At 50.2% G+C, this 23,093-nt stretch overlaps 1 protein-coding gene across 1 annotated transcript in view; it reads right to left on the bottom strand.

The window, feature by feature from the left end:
- The window catches only part of SLCO3A1 (solute carrier organic anion transporter family member 3A1), a 632,297-nt gene that overhangs the window by 106,353 nt on the left and 502,851 nt on the right, over positions 1-23,093 (bottom strand). Inside the window, exon 5 of the mRNA XM_069222745.1 lies at positions 8,001-8,165. Within this exon, the coding sequence (XP_069078846.1) occupies positions 8,001-8,165 (165 nt within the window). The remainder of the gene's footprint in view (positions 1-8,000; positions 8,166-23,093) is intronic.

Here is a 23,093-nt window from a genome sequence, read left to right as displayed (position 1 = left end):
TTTTACTTTGCTTGGCCTCTGGGGCCCCTTATGCATCTGTCATGGTCATGAATGTTACACACTAGGATTACAGCAATATTGTATACTCTCCATGAACTTTTTTGGGCTAGTGATAGTTCAGAAATCAACTGTTCATCACATCTGTGTATCAAGGAAATGTGCCTCAGTAACTGTATACTGCACTGTGATAGGCTTTGTATACTTTATAGGGAGTGCCCTTTCGTTTTGATAGACAAACTTTGAACATATGTGAATTCATGTTTATGATTTCAGTGAGGTCCTTTTGACAGGTTGATGTTTATTTGCTATGCTATCATTGTTGACTTGTTTTTTTGTCCCTGCTAATTATCTGAGGAATTCATGTCTAATCTATTCCCATTCTGCAATGGATGGAATAAATGGCTTTTTTCTAGAGCTTTCCTCCGGGCACCCAGGTGAGATGCTCCCTGCTTGTATAGCTAGTCAGTGGACAAAAGTTCTTTTGGTAGGAGTACAGCAATAAAATAGTAGAAAGTAGATAACATGACACATAGGGGGTCATTACGACCCTGGCGGTACAAAACCACCAGGGTCGCGGATGACGGAAGCACCGCCAACAGGCTGGCGGTGCTTCCTGGGCCATTCTGACCGCGGCGGTAAAGCCGCGGTCAGAAAACCGGGTCTGGCGGTTTCCCGACGGATTTCCCCCGGTTGCCCAAATCAGCCATGGCGGCGCTGATGGGGATTCTGACCCCCTTCCCGCCACCCTGTTTCTGGCGGTTTTTACCACCAGGAACAGGATGGTGGGAACGGGTGTCCTGGGGCCCCTGGGGGCCTCTGCACTGCCCATGCCAATGGCATGGTCAGTGCAGGGGCCCCCTAACAGGGCCCCAGCCTGCTTTTCACTGTCTGCCTAGCAGACAGTGAAAAGCGCGACGGGTGCTACTGCACCAGTCGCACACCTGCAACACCGCCGGCTCCATTCGGAGCCGGCTTCAGTGTTGCAGGCCCCTTTCCCGCTGGGCCGGCGGGCGCTAACTTGGCTAGCGCCCGCTGGCCCAGCAGGAAAGTTGAAATGGCCCCAGCGGTCTTTTGACCGCGGAGCGGCCATATGGCTGTTACCGCATGGCGGGCGGCTACCGCCGCCCGCTGTGGTTAGAATGAAGGCCATAATGTGGACTAAATAATTTAAATTCTAAAATCATTATTATTACAATGTTAGTCTGGCCTGTACCCTTTGTTGTCTCTTGTTTTAAATTAAAGTTAGCAAAATCAGTAGTAAGCAAGGAAATTTGAGACTGTTTTCAAGGCTGACCTGTTTTTTGTACTCCAACTCATAGTTTACAAAGGTGTACACATGAAGGTTTCTCTCCCTCAAATAATCTTGCTACTTCTTCCCACCAACCACAAAGTTGAACTAATGCAAGCCCTCATCTTAGCATAACTCAGCTATGGCTTCATCATCCATGCTGGCCTCCCCCAAAATGCAGCCATTATTTGTGAGTGATTTCGAGTCTGGACCCCAAAAGACTTGCAATTCTCCGCCTCATGTGAGGTGGGAGAAAGACAGGGTTTTTAACAACAGATGTTCAGCTGGTTTGGGCAACAGAATTCACGGACCTTAATGTCCATCCATCACCACACGTTAATGTCATACTGATGGTCGTCTCCATCCTCCCAATTTTCAGCTAGGTGACCATCAATAGATTTTGCTACCTGGGACTGCCATGCAAGGCATAGCAGTCCCAAGTAGGAAAATCAAATAATGTACCCAATAAACAGGGATAAAAATCCTTGGCCCAAAGTTATGGGCTTTGTGGTGCAGGACAGCACAGCAAGTCACCTTGCTGCATTGTGTAACAAGGAAAAGGGCAGGAATGTGCAGTATTTACTCCCCTGCACTGGCTCCCTTTTGGCAGCCTAACACCAGCCTAGGCACATTGCACCATGGTGCAAAGGTGCCTCCATTGCATGCAGGATTGTTTTTGTGCAAAATGGGACATATTCCTGCATAAAAACAATCCTGAGAGGATTTGTCATCTTTCTTTGTGTGCTGCAGAATAGAAAGAATGAAAGAGGAAAAAATTAGACGAAATAAGCCTCATTACCATTCTCCTGGGGAGGAGTATCTTTTTAGCGCATTCCCTGTTCTACAAATTCACGTAAATCTGGGAATGTGTCAAAATCCATGAATGCTGCATGGGAACAGCCACGTAACATCCCTGGAAATGCCAACCTGATGCATATAAATGTTACTTAGTAACTTACATTACTTGAGATTTATGAAGCCACACAGGACCAAGCAAGGTAGCCTTACGTGGCTTCATAAATCTCACTTAAGGTTTACAACTCTCTTGCACTACATTGTGTGGTACAAAAGCAGTGCAAACCAGGCCATAAATATGGCCCCTTGTATATTAAAGCAATTGTATTTTTCTTTTTAAAAATCGAGCTCCAGCTTTCAGAGTTTGTGTTTTGAAAGAAATACATCTGCAACGGGAGCTCAACAAATATGGCACAACCACACAGTACGGGTTGTGTTTTTTGCTTTTTGGAGGCTTTTTGGATCACCCAGTTTAGGACTTTTTACTGTCGGAGTCGCAGTACACATGTCTCACTCACTGTAATCTCATGGCAAATGAACTACGCATTTTTACTGTCAGTGTCTGCTTTTTAAGAAAAGGCTGCTGCAATGCAGCAAGGGTAAGGGGCACATGTGCTGGTTGCGTGTGTGAGACTACTATCATGCGCAGCCCAGCAGCTGCAGACAGATAGCCTGGCGCAGAGGGAACTCTGCCGGATTACATACTGACCTTGGGTAGGCCGTATAATGTTAGTGTGCAGTACTAGGGAAACTCAGTGTGACTTACTGTTTTGTCTGTAGTTACACTACTTTATACACACAGGGAGAAAACTGCCTTAGAGTGCAGTTTCACTTCCCTTTGGCCTAAAGAGACCAGTGACGTCTCGAAAAGGTGTGTAACCTGTGCTGAGAAAATCAAATCTGCAAGCTCCACAAAGATGTCTTTACAACTTATGGGCCATCCACAATTGTCATATTTTTCTGGCTCAGCCCAGGATTAGAGCCTAGGCCTTTTGTTACCCTGCTGTGCCCAGTTAATTGAATTTCTATCTAGCAGCAGTAACAAAGGCCCCCCACGCACAAAGGGAGCATTTAACAGTGCTCCACTCCTACTCCTGAGGAGGACAGGGGTGGGGTGGAAGGATCTGCATCAATGAACACGTTGTAACAATGTACCAGGGATGGGCCTGCCCAAGTCCACTGAATAAAGGAGGGAGCCCAGACCTCCGAAGCCAACACAGGAGAGGGCTCCCCTTTGCACATTTGGTGAGGAAGGCCCTGGCAGTGATTCAGAGGGAGGCAGAGCTGAGGTATTCAGAGATGTGACTATTGAATCCTGGATGATGCCATTTTGAACTGTCCCAGCATGCTGTGCAGGAGGGTTGGAACAGGGGTGCAGAAGTTACTTTGCACACTAAGATTGGACAAGGGTGCTTGACTTCTGGAACCTTCCACTTCCCTTTAAAACTCTTGCAGTCTTGGTTGGTGTTTTTCTGTGCTCCACTGCTGGACCCTGGGGTCACAAAGGACTAAGGACTCTGCCACAGTTGACACAAGGACCAGTAGGTCTCACCAAGGGCCAGTGAGGCTGGCCGCTTTCTGTCCCCTGATGGTCAGTGGGAGAAAGCCCTGGAGTTCTGCATCCAGAGACAAAGAACAGGAGGAAGGTTGGCGCATAGAGTCAGGAGAACAGGCTCCCTGTGGATCAAACCGCTTTGGAGGTCTGTTAAAACTGCTCTTCATGACTAGAGCTCGCCACCAGGAGACAAATTGACCAAATCCCACCAACAGGGCCTGCGTTATGGCGTTTTCCAGATTGGGGACCTGTGACCTTTGGAGGAAAAACAAAGTGTGGGGCTCTGCTGTTGTCGTAGAACTCTTACCATGGAGGTAAGACAGCTGGTTTTGGACAGCACCACTACTGAGTGTAGAGGACTCTGTTGATCCCACACTGTCTGGTAGCTGTCGACCTAACCCTTCTGGCTAGCTAGCAGCCCCTCACCCAAACCTGAAAGTAATGGTGATTTGTGGCAGTGTGACGTATAACACTCTTACACTCTGACTCCTCAGGGAAGTCGTGGTGGCAGATTCTGCCTTTTTACTTATTGGTACAAGTCTCACACAAGCACAGGCAGACGAAGAGATGCAGGTCAGTTTTCAATGTATTTACTGAAAAGACTGCAATCCATGATAAATATATGATCTGCAATTATTAGGAGGATGAAACATAGCCAAGTTAGAATTGTTACCATAAGTGAGAAGCAAATAAACCTGTGCCCAAGGATTCCTACCTACACTTTCTAGCATCTACACTAAAGCATAGAAGTGATAGCTCCTCTCTGCCATACTAGTCCCTGAAAGGGACACCCTCCCCATACCTGAAAAACAGGAGTCTGTCAATCATCTCCTCGGATGGCTGTAAATACAAGGCAAAGGTCAACAAAGTGGGAATGAAGTAGCACACAGAATAGGATGGCTCCTCTGGCTGGAATGACCTCTCTAACCTTTTTTTGGCCTGTGTAATTTTTTTTATAACAAAACGAGTTGTGTTCTGAAAAACAGGCCTGATGTGGTAGTGTTTAAGTGTTGAGGTTGGCTGCGGAATCTTGTGGTGAAAATAATAGATAGATTATCATGTACAGCCTTGGGAAGAGATACCTGATGAAATGCAATGCCAGGAAAGTAATAACAACACTTTTGCACTACAGCAGCTGATTAAAACATCCCTGCTAAAAGCAGGCCATGCTAGAATGAATTAAAGTGGAACAAATGAAATGAAACATGTAGCTAGGTAAAAGGGCTCAGGCTGCAGATGTAAGCTATAATAAGTGTGCCCAAGCAAAGCGCAAAAATTAACCCACAACACTGTGTTTCCAGACTTAGCCACCGAGGTGGGCCAGGTCTCAGAGATTGGCACAAGTTTTGATTAATTATTTATTTCAGGGAGGAGGCGTGCATTGGGCCTTTTCCTCATACTCTCCATAGGCCCAGGGATCTGATAACCCTAGGGCCATATGCACTGAAAAGAGGGCACAGACACCATCCCCAGAACCCAAGGCCAAGAGAATGGGGAGTACTGTCACACCCGCTCAATGGTGGTGGCCCTGCACCCGCTCCCTTTGCAGTGTTTGAGGGGATGGTGCGGCCACTGCAGGACTCTGCATCCTGCCCAAGGAAGACTGCCAGCTCCTGTGCCTGTGAGAATGAAGCTGGTCACGCAGAGAGCTGGCTGGGCCACATGGGTGTGACCCCACATATGGCACCAAAAGATAAGAGGTCAGGGTGTCCAGGTGGGACCAGGCACACCTTTAAAAAAACATGAAGAAAAAAAACTCAAGAGGAAAGCTTCACAGCTCTCCTGGACAGCCAGAAAGCCGCTGTTAAAATATTAACTGCTCCTAGCTGTAGCGCCCCATAATGTCCTACAGGGCTCACTTATTTTCATATTTTTCTCTATTTGTGGTGACTCTAGGTGGACCCAACAGCCAATAACAAGGGCGCCATTTTCACCAGGAGACCTATGGGAGTTTAGAATAGTAGAACATTTGTTATTACCAATTGGATTTTGCTGCATTTGTGCCTTTCAATTGTAAGTCATTGTATAAGAAAGATTACATTTTTAAAAACATTTCAGGAATTTCCTTGATATAAGAATTGGTCTATACCTGGCACTCAATGAAAAACCATTGTATGGTGAAGCTCAGTTGTTAGCCCTGGGTACCTTAGGTTCCTGGAGAACCTACAAACACTATATATCCCCGCAACCAGAAGGGTCTATCAGGCATAATAGTATATTGCTTATGTTAATCGGCGATTGTGACAAAAAGTTGCAAATGAAAATGTTGTTGCAAGTGCCCGTTTTTTCCTATTAATTTACAATATTTCTTATTTCAACAGTAATGTTCCTGGGGAAAACCCTTGGGGGATCTGCAAATACAACCCCTTGGTGAATTCAGAATGTTGTCTACTTTTCAGAAATGTATAACTTTTCTGGATCACCCAGGGGTTTCACACTCTTTTCCACCACAAAGTGGAAGTAGGTTGAAGCACACAAAAAATTGGAAAATAGGCTAGATCTTAGAAAAATGCTAAAACTGTTGTACAAAGTGTGGTTTTTGATTCAGCTCTGCATGTGTCTGCAAGTTGGGAAGATGGTGACCCTAACACAACAAACTGTTCATGTAACAGTTTCTCTATTTTTCTAAAAAAGCTCACATTTTTTGCCTATTTTTCCAGTCCCCTCCAGGGAACTCCACAGATCCTGGGCATCTTTAGAATCCTCAGGATGTTGGAAATAAAGGATGCAAATTTGGCATGGATACTTTGGGCCTGATTACAACTTTGGCAGAGGGGGTTAATCCGTCCCAAATGCGACGGATATTCCGCCCACCGTATTACGAGTCCATTATATCCTATGGAAATCGTAATACGGTGGGCGGGATATCCGTCACATATGGGACAGATTAACCCCGTCTGCCAAAGATGTAATCAGGCCCTTTATGTGTAGAACAAGTTATGGGGACCTAAGTGGGAACTACCTCAAATAGACAAAAAACAGCTTAGCACAGAGAGGAAAGGCTTAGCAGCGAAGGGGTTAAAAGGCCTTTTTTCACATAATAATATTGACAGTAAGTACTGAGCTGAGCAAGGTTGATATGTTTTCTTAACTCTAAAGTGCATCTACACATGATTATTATTGATGATTTTATAAGCATAAAAGGTGATGTCTTTTACATGAAGGTTGCTGCTCTTGACCCTTTAACCAAGCCTTTTATCTTAGATGTTTGATTTACGGGATCAAAGGTGATTATGTGATGTCATCTATGGTATTTTCCATCTGCCAATCTATCTATTTGTAATTGACTGCATTGTATTTAGTGGTGTCCAAGCAATAAAAGCATTGACTAGACAGTAATTTTGTAAGCGCTGTCACAGCATGCCAGTGATTTCTAGCCCACAGGACCTCCCATAAGTAAGCCTTGGACTGCTCTGCTTTGCTACCCTGAGAGAGTCAATCACTACAATGGGTGCTTGGTTCCCAGTAAGGGGAATTCGTGCACCTATTAGGTGTGCAGGCCATATAGCTATTACCCCAATTTCCTACAGACGCTCACTTGGAAAAGTTCAGTGCTCTCCTGTGGAGCCACCAGTTGAGGCAAAGAGATTTCCCCCAGTGTCGCAGGTATCTCTAAATTTGGTGATGGGCAGTCATCTACCAGAGGAGCAGAGGGCACAACATGGAGCTTGCCAGGGTCTAAATGATCCTGTTTCTTTTAACTTACTGAAGCGGTACCTATCAAACCTAATAGCACATTACTGGTTCCAGGTGGATGCCAAAATCAAATGTGTACTGTGCTTCATCCATGTCTGTCCATTGAATCAATCAATGATCATTCGAAGGGAAGAAACACAGAGGAAGATCACTGGGCTTCTTATGCCTTCAGTCAGATTTGAAACCAGCCCTTGAGGTTGAGACAATGTTTGAAAATATAACAATTCAAATTGTCTTTAATTAAACCCAAGATAGACTGGCGTGGTGACTGGAGAATGTTGGCCACGGTTAAGTGTGGTTCATTTGACATCAATCTAAGGTGTCTGTGCACCCCACTCTCAAGCGCTCTGAGGCAGCTGCTAGGAGACATGTAATAAGTTATACAAAAAATAATACGTTTTCACCAATTAAATATTTTACAAAAGATTCAGAATTTGGGACTCTTTATTTTTAATCGGTGAAACCAGCTAGAATTGTTACTATACTGCCTTTAAAAAAAATGCTATTTCATACTATTGACCTCTTAAATAATGCACATAGTAGATGATGTATTGAACAAAAGTACACCAGGCCATTTATGCCTACATTTATTAGTTTCCTACTTCGTATTACATGGTAATGAAATAACGATTCTCTTTTAAGACAAAAAGGAAGGTGTTTGCTTACCTAGAAGTTGATTGGCAGATGAGGTCGTGAGGTTGAATTGCTGTTCAAGATATTTTCCCAAAAATGCAGCAAAGCCTGCCACCACCGCAATCTCCATGCATGCAGCAAGAACTATGCAGGTGAACACAGGGTTTGAGAGCAAATGTTTTGTGACCTTTGGAATAACTGAAAAAAGTCATAAACGAAAGCTGTTATTTACAGTGCCGCATCGTACCCTTATCAACAAGTTTTATTTTTTTCAAATTCTGATGTTAATTAATTTTCTTCGGGGACAGAAAAGCACGAAAATAAGCAGTTATAATACCAAATGATACTTCTGAGAAATGGCCCAAATTGTTGCCTACAATTAAGCTTGACAGTATTCTGTCACACAGTACATTCATCATAACATTTATTCTACCATTTATTAACATTTGAAGCAATTTCTCATACTGGAGGTCACTGGTGGCAATATAATACAGAGAAGCTACACTGAAAAATTATTGGCGGAACGTTTTATACATTTTAATGCATAGTGACATCAACATTACATATCACATCCCCACCTGATATATATAGACTTGGAATTCTGCCATACTGTTCTTAGTTCTGAAGCGCTAAGGACAGAAAAATAAACTAACATTGTATTAATATAACCCTAACACAGTGATCACAGGCACATCCCTTCTTCCACTTTGCACAGCGCACCTTCAATGGTGGCGATGACCGTTTAAGATTGGTCCATGAAAGATCACTCTGAAAAATGGCTCCAAAGACTTTTTAAGATTTAAAACATATAAGAATGTAATCACAAAGTGACATCAAGAGACCATAGAGAAAACTTGATGCTTGCATAAAAATGGGCATCAGCAAAAGAGACTTCCTACACTTTACGCCTATTATCGAGAACTCACATCACGTAAAACTAAGAGGCTTCCTTATAGACGGAAGTGGTATCCTATGCCCATTCCTGTTGACAATTTTTCTCAGGAGGGACGGCAAGTTGTAAAATGGACAGCAATGGTTGATAAGAAATATCATTTTGCATGGAAGCAATTCCATGCAAATCAGACCCCATCTCCTGTCAAAGTCGGCATACTTACCCAGCAGTAAGCAGACATTCATGACCCAAAAGAAGGTAAACCTTTGAGTGGTCATGTTGTGAGTGGTGTATGTAGGAAGTACTGATAGACCTTATTCCCTTACCAGAGGCATATCTGTGCAGGATTCTAGTGAACATCAGTGACACAAGGGACAGATGGGATGGGCAAATGGTCCACTCCTCTATTTCCAGCCCTCCCAATCGGCATGAAAGGATTACTTTCTGTAGTTACTGCCCAGCAGACAGAAATAGCGCTGCATATGGGGACTCCAAATATTTTCACTAGTGGCACAACGATGATCCTTGTCAGAGATCTAAAATCCCTACACATTGTCAGTAACCACCTAAGATTAAAAAATATGTTGGACACCCAAACCAATAGCAATGTCACCTCCAGCAAACAGACAAGTTGTTGCCATTCCCCCTACCACACCATCAGTCACATTTGCTCAACCCACAATGACAGGAGCACTGCCACAAAATGACACACCTGCCTATCAAACCCCTGCATGTGGATGTTATACCTAACAGCGTTACGGTGGTCTTCCCCTCAACATTTTGCCTACCTCCGTTTTTTACCTTGTTTTCACTGGCTTAAGGACTATGTGCACTTTACTACTGCTAACCAATGTTAAAGTGCTTCTACTTTCTCCCTCCAAACATGGCAACATTGGCTCATACCCAGTTAGCAGAGTTAATTTACCTATAAGTCCCTAGTAAAGAGCACTAGATGTAACCAGGGCCTGTAAATTGAATGCTACTAGTGCAGCACTGATTGTGCCACCAACCTAAATAGCCTCTGAACCATGCCTCAGGCCTGCCATTACAGAGCCTGTGTATGCAGTTTAAAATGCCATTCGACCTAGCAAGTTAAACCTAAATCAATCCCTATGAGTGTAATTCCCAGTCTGGAAGAGATATGTTTTTCAAGTTTGGTGTTCCTGAACTCACAATTTAAAATTACAACTTACGGGTAAGTCAGATATTATATTGTATTTTAGAAAGCTGGCATTTTCTTACTGCAGTCATTTGGTGCCTACTGCCTGTCTCAAATACACGTCTGGGGTGGGGTGACAGCTGGGCCTATGCATTCCTTTTAGACAGCCGCACACAAAGGGACTTAGTTGTGACAGATAGGCCATCAACATAGGCAATCCTGGGCAGGATGGTTTGGAGGGGCTGACACTTGCACCTGGACAGGCAGTGTCCAGCCACACAAAAAGATTTGAATACCCCCGTGCAGTGAGACTGGAGCCAGGGAAAGAAGGAAGGGCCTCTGTGCACTTCACTTAAAGGAACCTCCCTCACTTCAGAGGCACGGTTGGGTATAAGTACTGGATCTCTTACACCACCAACTCAGTACCTTCTGGACCTGTGGATACTCTGCCAGTAAGAAGAGCTGCTGTGCTGGTACAAGGACTGTCACTCTGATGGAGTCTGCAGGACTCCTGCTTTGCTGAGCTGACCTGCTGACCTGATACCTGGGAGTGAGAAAGGCTAGACCTATATCTTCCCATCCCAGAACCAAAGAAATTTCAAAGGCTTGCCTCCTGCTTTCTGAAGCCTCACGGACACAAAAGACTTCCAATACTCTTGCTACACCTCCTGGACCCATCTTCAACCTGCTTCTGACCTCCTAGAGGCACCTCTCCCGTTCTGGGGCCCTAAAGTGATTATTGGGTAGGAACACTGCACAGTTTCTGAAAATGTCTAGTAGGCACCAGTTCCCTTCCCCCTAGGTGGGCCGCGTATCAACAATCCCTGCACAGTCTCATCGCATCTCTGGCATAGTCCATGTTTTCACAAATGAAGAGGGCCCAGTCATCGCCCATCCATCTCAGACTCCGGGCCTCCGCAGTAGGGGCACCAGCCATCTCAGGATCGGGTGGTATCTAGTTCTTAGGCGCCAGCAATCCCATGTCTCTCAGCGGGACCCCTATGGAGTCGTCTCAATGTCCAGGGTTTGATGCTGAAGCAGTTATGCATCCAATGGGGCCCATATGTCTCTAGGGCGGGACGAAGGGGGCTGCATACGTCTCCAGCTGCATCCTACTATATAATAAATCTGAGAGCCATTCTTTAAATTTGGGGCCCCTTTTCCTTACCCCATCTGCAGGCAACCCTGCGCTTAGCCAGTAATAGACTAAATCTGACATACCTGCGATAGCCAGGGGCAGTCGCCTCAGTGTGACCCAGTAGTGCCACCAGTGGAGTGAGTGTCAACGGTGCAGAGATTGTGACTGCCAGCAGCCCCTCAACCTCCCCCCAGAAACCCAATACCGAGGGGCAAGACCAGGCCAGATGGAGAAAATCAGCACCACCCGCTACACATCTATCACAGTTATCATTTGATCGAAGAATGTGTCTGTACAGTCTCGCAGGCGTGTGATATAGGCGGTGTAGGTATTTTTAGTGTATGATCTACAATCTACTACTGGCTGTGAGTATCGAGACTAAGGGGGTCATTCTGACCTCGGCGGTAAAAGGCTCTTACCGCCGGTCAGAAGTCCGCCATTCTACAGCCGCGGCCGCGGTAAACCGCCACGGTCATTCTGATCCACAACTGCCAAGCCGCCAAAAACCCGACATCCACGGAAGGCCGCCTGATCAGCGGGCAGCGATAAACTGGAGATGACCAAACCTCCACCGCCACGCCAACACAAACACGCCCATGCCATTATGACCCACAAATCCATGCGGCGGTCATTCAACCGCGGTATTCCATTGGCGGTACACACTGCCGCGGTCAAAATACACACCCAGCTCCAAAACACAGCCACATTGGACAATTTGAAATACAGGGAGTGCAGATTTATTAGGCAAGTTGTATTTTTGAGGATTAATTTTATTATTGAACAACAACCATGTTCTCAATGAACCCAAAAAACTAATTAATATCAAAGCTGAATATTTTTGGAAGTAGTTTTTAGTTTGTTTTTAGTTTTAGCTATGTTAGGGGGATATCTGTGTGTGCAGGTGACTATTACTGTGCATAATTATTAGGCAACTTAACAAAAATAAAATATATACCCATTTCAATTATTTATTATTACTAGTGAAACCAATATAACATCTCAACATTCACAAATATACATTTCTGACATTCAAAAACAAAACAAAAACAAATCAGTGACCAATATAGCCACCTTTCTTTGCAAGGACACTCAAAAGACTGCCATCCATGGATTCTGTCAGTGTTTTGATCTGTTCACCATCAACATTGCGTGCAGCAGCAACCACAGCCTCCCAGACACTGTTCAGAGAGGTGTACTGTTTTCCCTCCTTGTAAATCTCCCTTTTGATGATGGACCACAGGTTCTCAATGGGGTTCAGATCAGGTGAACAAGGAGGCCATGTCATTAGATTTCCTTCTTTTATACCCTTTCTTGCCAGCCACGCTGTGGAGTACTTGGACGCGTGTGATGGAGCATTGTCCTGCATGAAAATCATGTTTTTCTTGAAGGATGCAGACTTCTTCCTGTACCACTGCTTGAAGAAGGTGTCTTCCAGGAACTGGCAGTAGGACTGGGAGTTGAGCTTGACTCCATCCTCAACCCGAAAAGGCCCCACAAGCTCATCTTTGATGATACCAGCCCAAACCAGTACTCCACCTCCACCTTGCTGGCGTCTGAGTCGGACTGGAGCTCTCTGCCCTTTACCAATCCAGCCACGGGCCCATCCATCTGGCCCATCAAGACTCACTCTCATTTCATCAGTCCATAAAACCTTAGAAAAATCAGTCTTGAGATATTTATTGGCCCAGTCTTGACGTTTCAGCTTGTGTGTCTTGTTCAGTGGTGGTCGTCTTTCAGCCTTTCTTACCTTGGCCATGTCTCTGAGTATTGCACACCTTGTGCTTTTGGGCACTCCAGTGATGTTGCAACTCTGAAATATGGCCAAACTGGTGGCAAGTGGCATCGTGGCAGCTGCACGCTTGACTTTTCTCAGTTCATGGGCAGTTATTTTGCGCCTTGGTTTTTCCACACGCTTCTTGCGACCCTGTTGACTATTTTGAATGAAACGCTTGATTGTTCGATGATCACGCTTCAGAAGCTTTGCAATTTTAAGAGTGCTGCATCCCTCTGCAAGATATCTCACTATTTTTTACTTTTCTGAGCCTGTCAAGTCCTTCTTTTGACCCATTTTGCCAAAGGAAAGGAAGTTGCCTAATAATTATGCACACCTGATATAGGGTGTTGATGTCATTAGACCACACCCCTTCTCATTACAGAGATGCACATCACCTAATATGCTTAATTCGTAGTAGGCTTTAGAGCCTATACAGCTTGGAGTAAGACAACATGCATAAAGAGGATGATGTGGTCAAAATACTCATTTGCCTAATAATTCTGCACTCCCTGTACACACACCTGATACACATACAAACACCACCCCCACACATCCAAGCAACTATAAAACACACACCCACATCACCCACAAACCCCCACTAGTTGGAAATCGGAGAGAAGGCGATAGAGAGAGAGAGAGCGAGCACAGCAATCGAAAACCCCAACACACACAGGAACCCAACATCAACAACCACACCACATCTACGCACACATCACCACACACCACCACTCACATCACCACAAACACCACCCCACACCTCATCCACACCACCCCATGGCACCCCAAAGGCACCCCAGGTTTTCGGACCAAGAACTCAGGGTCATGGTGGAGGAAATTATAAGGGTAGAGCACCAGCTCTTCGGCACACAGGTGCAACACACCACAATAGCCAGGAAGGCGGAGCTATGGCAGAGGATCGTCGACAGGGTCAACGCTGTGGGACAGCATCCCAGAAACCGGGAAGACATCCGAAAGCGCTGGAACGACCTACGGGGGAAGGTACGGTCGATGGTCTCACGACACAACATCGCTGTGCAGAAGACTGGCGGCGGACCACCACCCACTCCTCCCGAATTCACAGCATGGGAGCAAGAGGTCCTGAACATCCTGCATCCTGCGGGCCTCGCTGGAGTAGGCGGAGGAATGGACTCTGGTAAGTCTAGTCTCAACTACTCCCCCCCCCAACCACCAGCATGCCAACCCACACCCCCACCCTCACCCCCAACCCCCCAGCACACATCCTCCCTGCCAATGTCTCACCAGCACAACCCAACCAACCCAAAACCAGACCCTGAATGCCAACAAAAACCATGGACACCCATCACCTATGCATGACCACTGCACATACCCATCCCACCCACAAACCACCCTCACAACTCCTGCCACAAGGGAACGCACGCCATGGAACACACAGAAGCAATAACCATACTCTTTCACCCCTGCAGGGCCCGAATGCCAACACACCGGCCAGGAGGGTCCAGATATGTCCATCCCACCCCCAGAACAGGCCCCCAGTGAGGACAGCAGCTCTGTCGACCTAGAACCTGATGACCAGCCCGGACCATCGGGGACCTCTGGACAGTCGGTTCCCCACACACAGACACAGGCCACAGCAGACCTAACCCCCTCAGTGAATATCAGCACAGCTCCCACCCAGCGGGCCCATGCCTCTGTCTCCAGGACAGGTCAATCAGCGGTGTGTCCGCCACTACAGGGCACCCAGGCTGACCCAACACCCCAACAACAACAGGGACCTGGGGGCAGTGGTAGTGGGCACACCGTCCAGGGGACAGAGGCCCGGGGAAACAGGGCAACTGGGAGGGCTGCAGTGCGACAGCGGGGGGAGGACAGGCCCAGGGAACCGACTCTCCAAGAGGCCCTCACCACCATCATGGGAGCATACCACCGCTCCCAGGAGACGATGGCGACGGTACTGGCCAGGTTCCAGGAGATCCAGGTACAGCAGGAGGAACGGTACATGGGGTACAGAGAGGAGCTCAGGAACATCGTCCTGGCCCTGAACCTAATAGTCACCACATTGCGGGACCATGTGGCACCCCAAAGGGCCTCTGTCACCAGCCCGGACCAGGAACAGCCTACCACCTCCGCCGGCGCTAGTGGACAGGAGCCCCCCACACAACGACGGGCCACCAGAACCCCACCTCCTGCTGAAGATCAACCACCCCGCAAGAGGAGCCTGAGATCACAAAGGAAGACAGTAGGATGCCAAGACCCGCGCCAGCATAAGATACCCCCGGATGTCATTCCACTGTCCCACATTGTCACCCTGTCCAACCTTGAACTGCCCCTGCTCCATCCTTCCACAGGCATATGGACAATGCACCTGTGCGACCGAGAACTGGACTCTGCCATGGACATCACTCCACCCCCACCCATCACCGTTTTACTATCATTGACCTATATGTAGCACTTTAAATAAATCACTAATTGCACTTAAAACACTCAGGAGTCTGCTTGTATTCTTAACAAATGTATTACACATAACGGTTCAAAAATGTTCAGTTACATTGTGATGACAACATACCAATGTCAATGTGCTTTACTCCATGGGCGAACAAACCAGAAGTCACGCAGTGGGTCATACAGCTCTGAAAAGGGAAGGGAAAGTCACAATTCAGTTGAAAGGAACTGGGGGGAAACACAGAAAGTAGAGATGCAGGAGGCCAGAGGTAAATGTAAAATGGCGTGGGGGTTTCTTACCTGGGTGCTACTGAAAATACTGTTGTATGACTGTGTCCCTGTTGTCCGTGTCGTCCCCGTCGTCTTCCTCTTCTTCACTCTCCACAGGCTCCACAGCTGCAACAACACCACCATCCGGACGATCCTCCTGCAGAAAAGGCACCTGGCGTCGCAATGCAAGATTGTGAAGCATACAGCAGGCCACGATGATCTGGCACACCTTCTTGGGTGAGTACATTAGGGATCCCCCTGTCATATGCAGGCACCTAAACCTGGCCTTCAGGAGGCCGAAGGTCCTTTCTATGATCCTCCTAGATCGCCCATGGGCCTCATTGTACCGTTCCTCTGCCCTGGTCCGGGGATTCCTCACTGGGGTCAGTAGCCACGGCAGGTTGGGGTAACCAGAGTCACCTATTAGCCACACACGGTGTCTCTGTAGCTGTTCCATCACATAAGGGATGCTGCTATTTCGCATAACATACGCGTCATGCACTGACCCAGGGAACTTGGCATTTACATGGGAGATGTACTGGTCAGCCAAACAGACCACCTGGACATTCACCGAATGGTAACTTTTCCTGTTTCTGTACACCTGCTCATCGTCTTTTGGGGGTACTAAGGCCACATGGGTCCCATCAATGGCACCAATGATGTTGGGGATATGTCCAAGGGCATAGAAGTCACCCTTCACAGTGGCCAAATCACCCTCCTCAGGGAAAATAATGTAGCTCCGCATGTATTTCGTCAGGGCAGACAACACTCTGGACAAAATCTTGGAAAACATAGGCTGAGACATCCCTGATGACATGGCCACTGTTGTCTGAAAAGACCCACTTGCCAAAAAATGGAGGACTGACAGAACCTGCACCAGAGGGGGAATTCCTGTGGGTTGGCGGATGGGGGACATCAGTGCTGGCTCCAGCTGGGCACACAGTTCATGTATAGTGGCTCGGTCAAGTCGGTATCGAAGTATTATATGACGTTCCTCCATTGTCGACAGGTCCACCAGCGGTCGGTACACAGGAGGATTCATCCTTCTCCTCGCAAGTCCCAGCGGACGGTGCCTAGGAAGGACAACATGGAGTACAGAGTCAAGCAACCCACAGGTACGTAACTACAGCTTGCACAGTACACGATTCTCAATGCATTGAATGGCTTGTATGAGTGGGAATGCAAGGCCTAGGCCTGTGTGACGCAGTAGAAATTAAGCCATGTGGGCCCTTGAAATGGCGGCTGCCTGACCTGAGAAGTGTGACAGTGGGATGTGAGGTCAATGCGCTGGCGTGACACACCGTGGCGGTAGGCGGTCGAAGACCGCGGCGCCAAGCCGCATTGGTTAACATCGAACCCTATGGGTTTCACGAGCCAATGACTAGGTGCGTCGGCGGTCGCAGAACGCACCGCGGCGGTACGCACCGCCGCGGGCGTGACCGCCATTTTCTATCTGGTTAATCACTCGAGACCTGATCATCCACAGGAGAGGACCTATACTGCAAGTGCTGCTGTGACCTCGGTCTGGGAGATACAATGGCTGCTGCGACTGGGGAAAGGGCCCCTGCCTTCACTACAGAAGAGTTGGAGAAACTTGTCGATGGGGTCCTGCCCCAGTATGCGCGACTCTATGGTCCTCCAGACCAACAGGTAAGTACACTGTGTGCACGTTGAATGGGCTATGCCTGGGTTGTGTATGGTGGATGTAAGATGGTGGGGTGGGGAGACAATGACGAGTGCAAGGCACGACAGATGAGAGCATGCGCCACATGGCAAGGTTGGGGAGGGGGGGCCAATCGCATCTATCATGCGGAAAATTGATGATATTTCAATTTCCACCCTGTACATGTCAAATAGGTCAGCGCCCATCAGAAAGTCGACATTTGGCGTGCCATCACCAAGGAAGTCCGGAACCTGGGGGTCCACAACAGACGGGGCACCCACTGCCGCAAGAGGTAGGAGGACATCCGCCGCGGGACCAGGAAGACCGCCGAGTCACTGCTGGGGATGGCCTCCCAACCTAGGAGGGGTGCCAGTCGTACCCTGACCCCCCTGATGTCCCGGATCCTGGCGGTGGCCTACCCCGATTTGGATGGGCGCGTGAGGACATCACAGCAGACACAAGGGGGTGAGTAGCAGCACATTCAGCTATCATTACACGCAGTGGAGGTGCCTGGGTGGGGGAAGAGGGCTGTGGGTGACATTAGGCCAGGGCGCTTTCCGTAGTGTAGTCCTCTCCTTTAGCCATGTCCCTGTGCCCCCGCCCCCCACCTCTGTAGGGTGACAAGTACAGCTATCCATGGTCCTGCATCACCCATGTGCGCATTTGTTGTCCCTAGACCTGTTGGCCTAGTCACAAGTACTGAGTAGTGTACCCCGATTGCGCGGCTTAGTGCATGAGGCTCCTGTGTCAATGCATGCACTCAACCTGTTTTTATGTCTCCCCCCACCCTTTTTCTTTATCTTCTTGTGCATGTGTGCATTAGCATCATCAGGTGGAGGAGAATTGGCACCGGAGCACGAGGGAGCTGCAACTCACAAGGCCCCGGTGGGCCATGGCACAGACACCGAGGCCACCAGTGATACGGAGGGCGAGGGGAGCTTCACAACGGGGAGCCGTGGTGAAACCAGCGACACCGACACGTCCTCGGATGGGAGCTCCCTAGCGGTGGCGGCAACATCCGTGCCCCCCGCCTCTACAGGTACAGCCGCCACCCAGCGCACCAGCTCCGCCCTCCCAGCAGCCCCTCTGCCTTCGCTCCTTGCCCGCTCGCCCAAGAAGGCGGGCGTCTCCTTTGCCCCAGGCACCTCAGGCCCTGCCCCTGTTACCCCTGCTGCCCTCAGTGAGGAGGTCACTGACCTCCTACAGACCATCATTGTTGGGCAGTCTACCCTTTTGAATGCCATCCAGGGGGTAGAGAGGGAGGTGCATCGTAGCAATGCATACCTGGAGGGCATTCATTCGGGTCAGGCTGCCCATCAACGATCGTTCAATGCTCTGGCCTCAGCACTGACGGCAGCCATTGTCCCTGTTTCCAGCCTCCCTCTTCTAACTGCCTCCAGCCTGTCTCTGTCTCCTGTTCCTCTGCCTATCCCACCCACAGCATCAGACCAGCCTGCACACACCTCAACACCCAAGGGCAGCTCATCCAGACATAAGCACCACAGATCACACAAACATTCACCCAAGCAACACCCAGATGCAGACATGCCAACAGCCACTACCACCTCTGTGTCCCCCTCCTCCTCGTCTCCCTCCTCCCTCCCTGTGATGTCTCTACTCACACCTGCATGCACACCACCAACAGCCAGTACTCATCATCAGCACACCCTCCAGTCCAGTCCGCACACGTGCAGTCACCACCCCCACTGCCATTTACACGTCCCCTGTGTCCTCTCCCACTGTGTCTGTCACCCCCTCTTCCAAGACACACAAACGCAGGCAGCCACCCACCCAACAGCCAACCACCTCACGACAGCCTCCAGCCCATGCACCTTCACCCAAGGACAGCACACGTGACTCTCCTACAACCACCTCCTCTTCCTCCACTCCCATAACCACTACACCTAACCTTTACCCTGGTCCTAAAAAAGTTTACCTCTCCAATCTTGACCTCTTTCCCTCACCTGACCCCCCCCCCCTCCATCTGCTAAGAGTCCCAAGAGCGCCTCAGCCACCACCAGCCCGGCTTCAAGGGTCACCGTAGTGCATGGATTTTGGAGTCCCCCCTTTGCCAGCAGTGATACATCGGTCAGCAGCAAGGGGACAGCCAGCCCCCCCCCTGGAAAGAGGACCCGTAAAGTAAGGGGCCGCCGCGGGACGACTGACACGGCTGCCCCCAAGGACCAAAGTTCTGCCACTTCACCTGCCACAACTTCCAGGGGAGGCAAGGCCCAGAGAGCCACATCGAAGGAGGGCAAGAGCAGCAGGGCGGAGAAGTCAGCCAGCAGGAGCGCGGACCAGGAGGGCCCCACAAGCCCCATCCCGGGTGTGAGGGAGGACACCCAAGGGCCCAGGACACCGTCACCGAAGGGTCCAGCAACTGCACGGTCGGAGGGCGACTGAGCAGGGAGTCGTGGCCAGGTCTGACTCCCTTGACTTACAGAACAAGCACCGCTGAACAGGGCCCGCCGTCCAGAATGGCACCGCTGAACAGGGCCCCGCCGTGCAGAAAGGCACCGCTGAACAGGGCCCCGCCGTCCAGAAAGGCACCGCTGAACAGGGCCCCGCCGTGCAGAAAGGCACCGCTGAACAGGGCCCCGCCGTGCAGAAAGGCACCGCTGAACAGGGCCCCGCCGTCCAGAAAGGCACCGCTGAACAGGGCCCCGCCGTGCAGAAAGGCACCGCTAAACAGGGCCCCGCCGTCCAGAAAGGCACCGCTGAACAGGGCCCCGCCGTGCAGAAAGGCACCGCTGAACAGGGCCCCGCCGTCCAGAAAGGCACCGCAGAACAGGGCCCCGCTGTCCAGAAAGGCACCGCTGAACAGGGCCCCGCCGTGCAGAAAGGCACCGCTGAACAGGGCCCCGCCGTCCAGAAAGGCACCGCTGAACAGGGCCCCGCCGTGCAGAAAGGCACCGCTGAACAGGGCCCCGCCGTCCAGAAAGGCACCGCTGACCAGGGGCCCTTCATCTCAAGCACCGCTCTGCTGGGCCCCGCCGTCTCAAGCACCGCTCCGCTGGGCCCTTCATCTCAAGCACCGCTCCGCTGGGCCCTTCATCTCAAGCACCGCTCCGCTGGGCCCCGCCGTCTCAAGCACCGCTCCGCTGGGCCCTTCATCTCAAGCACCGCTCCGCTGGGCCCCGCCGTCTTAAGCACCGCTCCGCTGGGCCCTTCATCTCAAGCACCGCTCCGCTGGGCCTCGCCGTCTCAAGCACCGCTCCGCTGGGCCCTTCATCTCAAGCACCGCTCCGCTGGGCCCCGCCGTCTCAAGCACCGCTCCGCTGGGCCCTTCATCTCAAGCACCGCTCCGTTGGGCCCCGCCGTCTCAAGCACCGCTCCGCTGGGCCCTTCATCTCAAGCACCGCTCCGCTGGGCCCCGCCGTCTCAAGCACCGCTCCGCTGGGCCCTTCATCTCAAGCACCGCTCCGCTGGGCCCTTCCTGTCAGGCACCGCTCCGCTGGGCCCCGCCGTCTCAAGCACCGCTCCGCTGGGCCCTTCATCTCAAGCACCGCTCCGCTGGGCCCTTCCTGTCAGGCACCGCTCCGCTGGTCCCCGCCGTCTCAAGCACCGCTCCGCTGGGCCCTTCATCTCAAGCACCGCTCCGCTGGGCCCCGCCGTCTCAAGCACCGCTCCGCTGGGCCCTTCATCTCAAGCACCGCTCCGCTGGGCCCTTCATCTCAGGCACCGCTCCGCTTGGCCCTTCATCTCAAGCACCGCTCCGCTGGGCCCTTCCTGTCAGGCACCGCTCCGCTGGGCCCTGCCGTCTCAAGCACCGCTCCGCTGGGCCCTTCATCTCAAGCACCGCTCCGCTGGGCCCTTCATCTCAAGCACCGCTGGCCCAATGACAGTGCCGTTTCTGTGTTGTGCTACTGTTCCCGCTGCACTCGGCCCACCCTGCCTCCTCTATTGCCTGTGGAGACTGTTATCCACTTGATAGACTGTGGCTTTGCACTCCCCAGGATATGACAGTGGGCAATCCACCCACTGTAGAGACTTGAGAGACTGTGGCTTTGCACTCCCCAGGATTGAACAGTGGGCATGGTGGCCCCTTCTTGGATCTGGCGTCGTGGACTCATGTGGCTGTGGTGCCCCCCCTTCCCTTCCCCCTGAGGTGCCTGTAGTTTTATCATCTGATGCCCCTGCAGTGTTCTCTCCAACGGACTCAGGTCTCCTGTGTGGGCTTTGCCCATGTGTTGATACACTTTGGCCCACGGACAGTTGAAATTTCAGTGACTGTGCTGGACTTATTGCCTCTATTTATCGGTTACGCAATGTTTACACTTGGATTTTTTTGATTAATTTTCCTATTTTACCATGACTTCAATGAACCTATTTTACACATAAATTTATTTTCGCACTTTAATTATATCTTTTCGTTATTCCGGGGGGTTTGGGTGGGGTCACTTTGACTTGGTGCTCTGCATTGGTGGGTAGATAGTTGGGGGGTGGGTGTGATGCGTATGTGTGTGCCCGTAACCCTTCCTCCTCCCCCCCTCCCCTGTGTCGTAGGTGCGGTACTCACCGTTGTCGTCTGCACCGGAGTTCGTACTCGTGGTAGATGAGCAGGTAGACGAGAGCAGGTAGGATGTTCAATTCGGGCTCCATGCTGTCCTCCGTCCTCGTGGAGTGTATAGAGGTGAGCGTTTTCCCGTTCGTAGTCTGTTTCCGCCGTGTTTTTATCGGCGGTGCTCCCGCCCCGGAAAAGGTGGCGGATTGTGGAGTTGTGATAGGGTGGGCGGTACATTGTCTGCCGCCTGCCTGTTGGCGGTGACCGCTGCGCTGTTTGTCTGTCCCGCCGTGGCGGTCGGAGTGTTAAAGTGGCGGGCTGTGTTGGCGGTTCCCGCCAGGGTCAGAATTCAATTTTTTGGACTGCCAGCCTGTTGGCGGGTTGGCCGCCGCTTTATCACCGACCGCCAGGGTCAGAATGACCCCCTAATAGCCGCAGTGAGCCCATGTGTAGCAGTCCATGAAATGCGCACAAGCGAGCTGGCTCCCTGGGGTAAGAAGGCGACAGAGCCCTGACAGAGCGTCAGAGTCTCAAATACAAGAAAGTCTCCAGCAGAGTGAGTGGCCCCTCCGGAGAGAAAGCATCTTGTTCCCGAAAGAGGGAGGCTGTGTAAAGATCTCCCCGCGTACAAATTTTCAGCCTAGTGAGCAGCCTTGCACCCGACGTCTCGCACGTCATCGAGATCATCTCGTGCCCTAGGAGCGGCATATTTGGCGAGTATAGCAGACTGCTCCCCACTCGGGTGGCTATTTTTTTCCAGCCTAGTTGCGTGCTCCTCACCTTGGAGTCTTCAGGGCCAGTGAGAGCAAGGTCCGGCCTTAGGTAAGCGGAACTGGGGACAGGCACCATGTATCCCCTTTCCACAGCCAAATGCTCCATGTACGGGGGAGGGTGGTACCAATAGTGTGCAAATTGTGCCTGTGTGCAATAATAATACAGTTCCAGATCTGGAGCTTCAAAGCCCCCATGTTTGAAGGGCTGTGTCATAACCTCCCATTTGAGGTAAGGCTGCTTGCCCGCCCATGCCAGTCTAATCATCTGTGTTCTCAGTTCTTTAAAAAAGGGTCAGGCTGGGGGGGTAGGATATATTCAAAAATACATAGAGGAGTTTGGGGAGTATGATCATTTTCATTAGTGATATATGCCCCGCCATAGACAGGGGCAGTGCAATCCATCGCGTGATCATTGACTGTATATTGTCTAGCAGCACCCATTAATTCAAGCACATCAGTTTGTGTCTATCTCGGGTAATCTCTACACCTAGATATCGGAGGGAGTTGTTAGACCACTGGAGGGGGAAGTCCA

The sequence above is a fragment of the Pleurodeles waltl genome, chromosome 3_1 (assembly GCF_031143425.1).
Source record: "Pleurodeles waltl isolate 20211129_DDA chromosome 3_1, aPleWal1.hap1.20221129, whole genome shotgun sequence".
Taxonomy (NCBI): domain Eukaryota; kingdom Metazoa; phylum Chordata; class Amphibia; order Caudata; family Salamandridae; genus Pleurodeles; species Pleurodeles waltl.
Note: the sequence above shows the minus strand (reverse complement) of the source record. Positions and strands in the feature narration are given on the sequence as shown.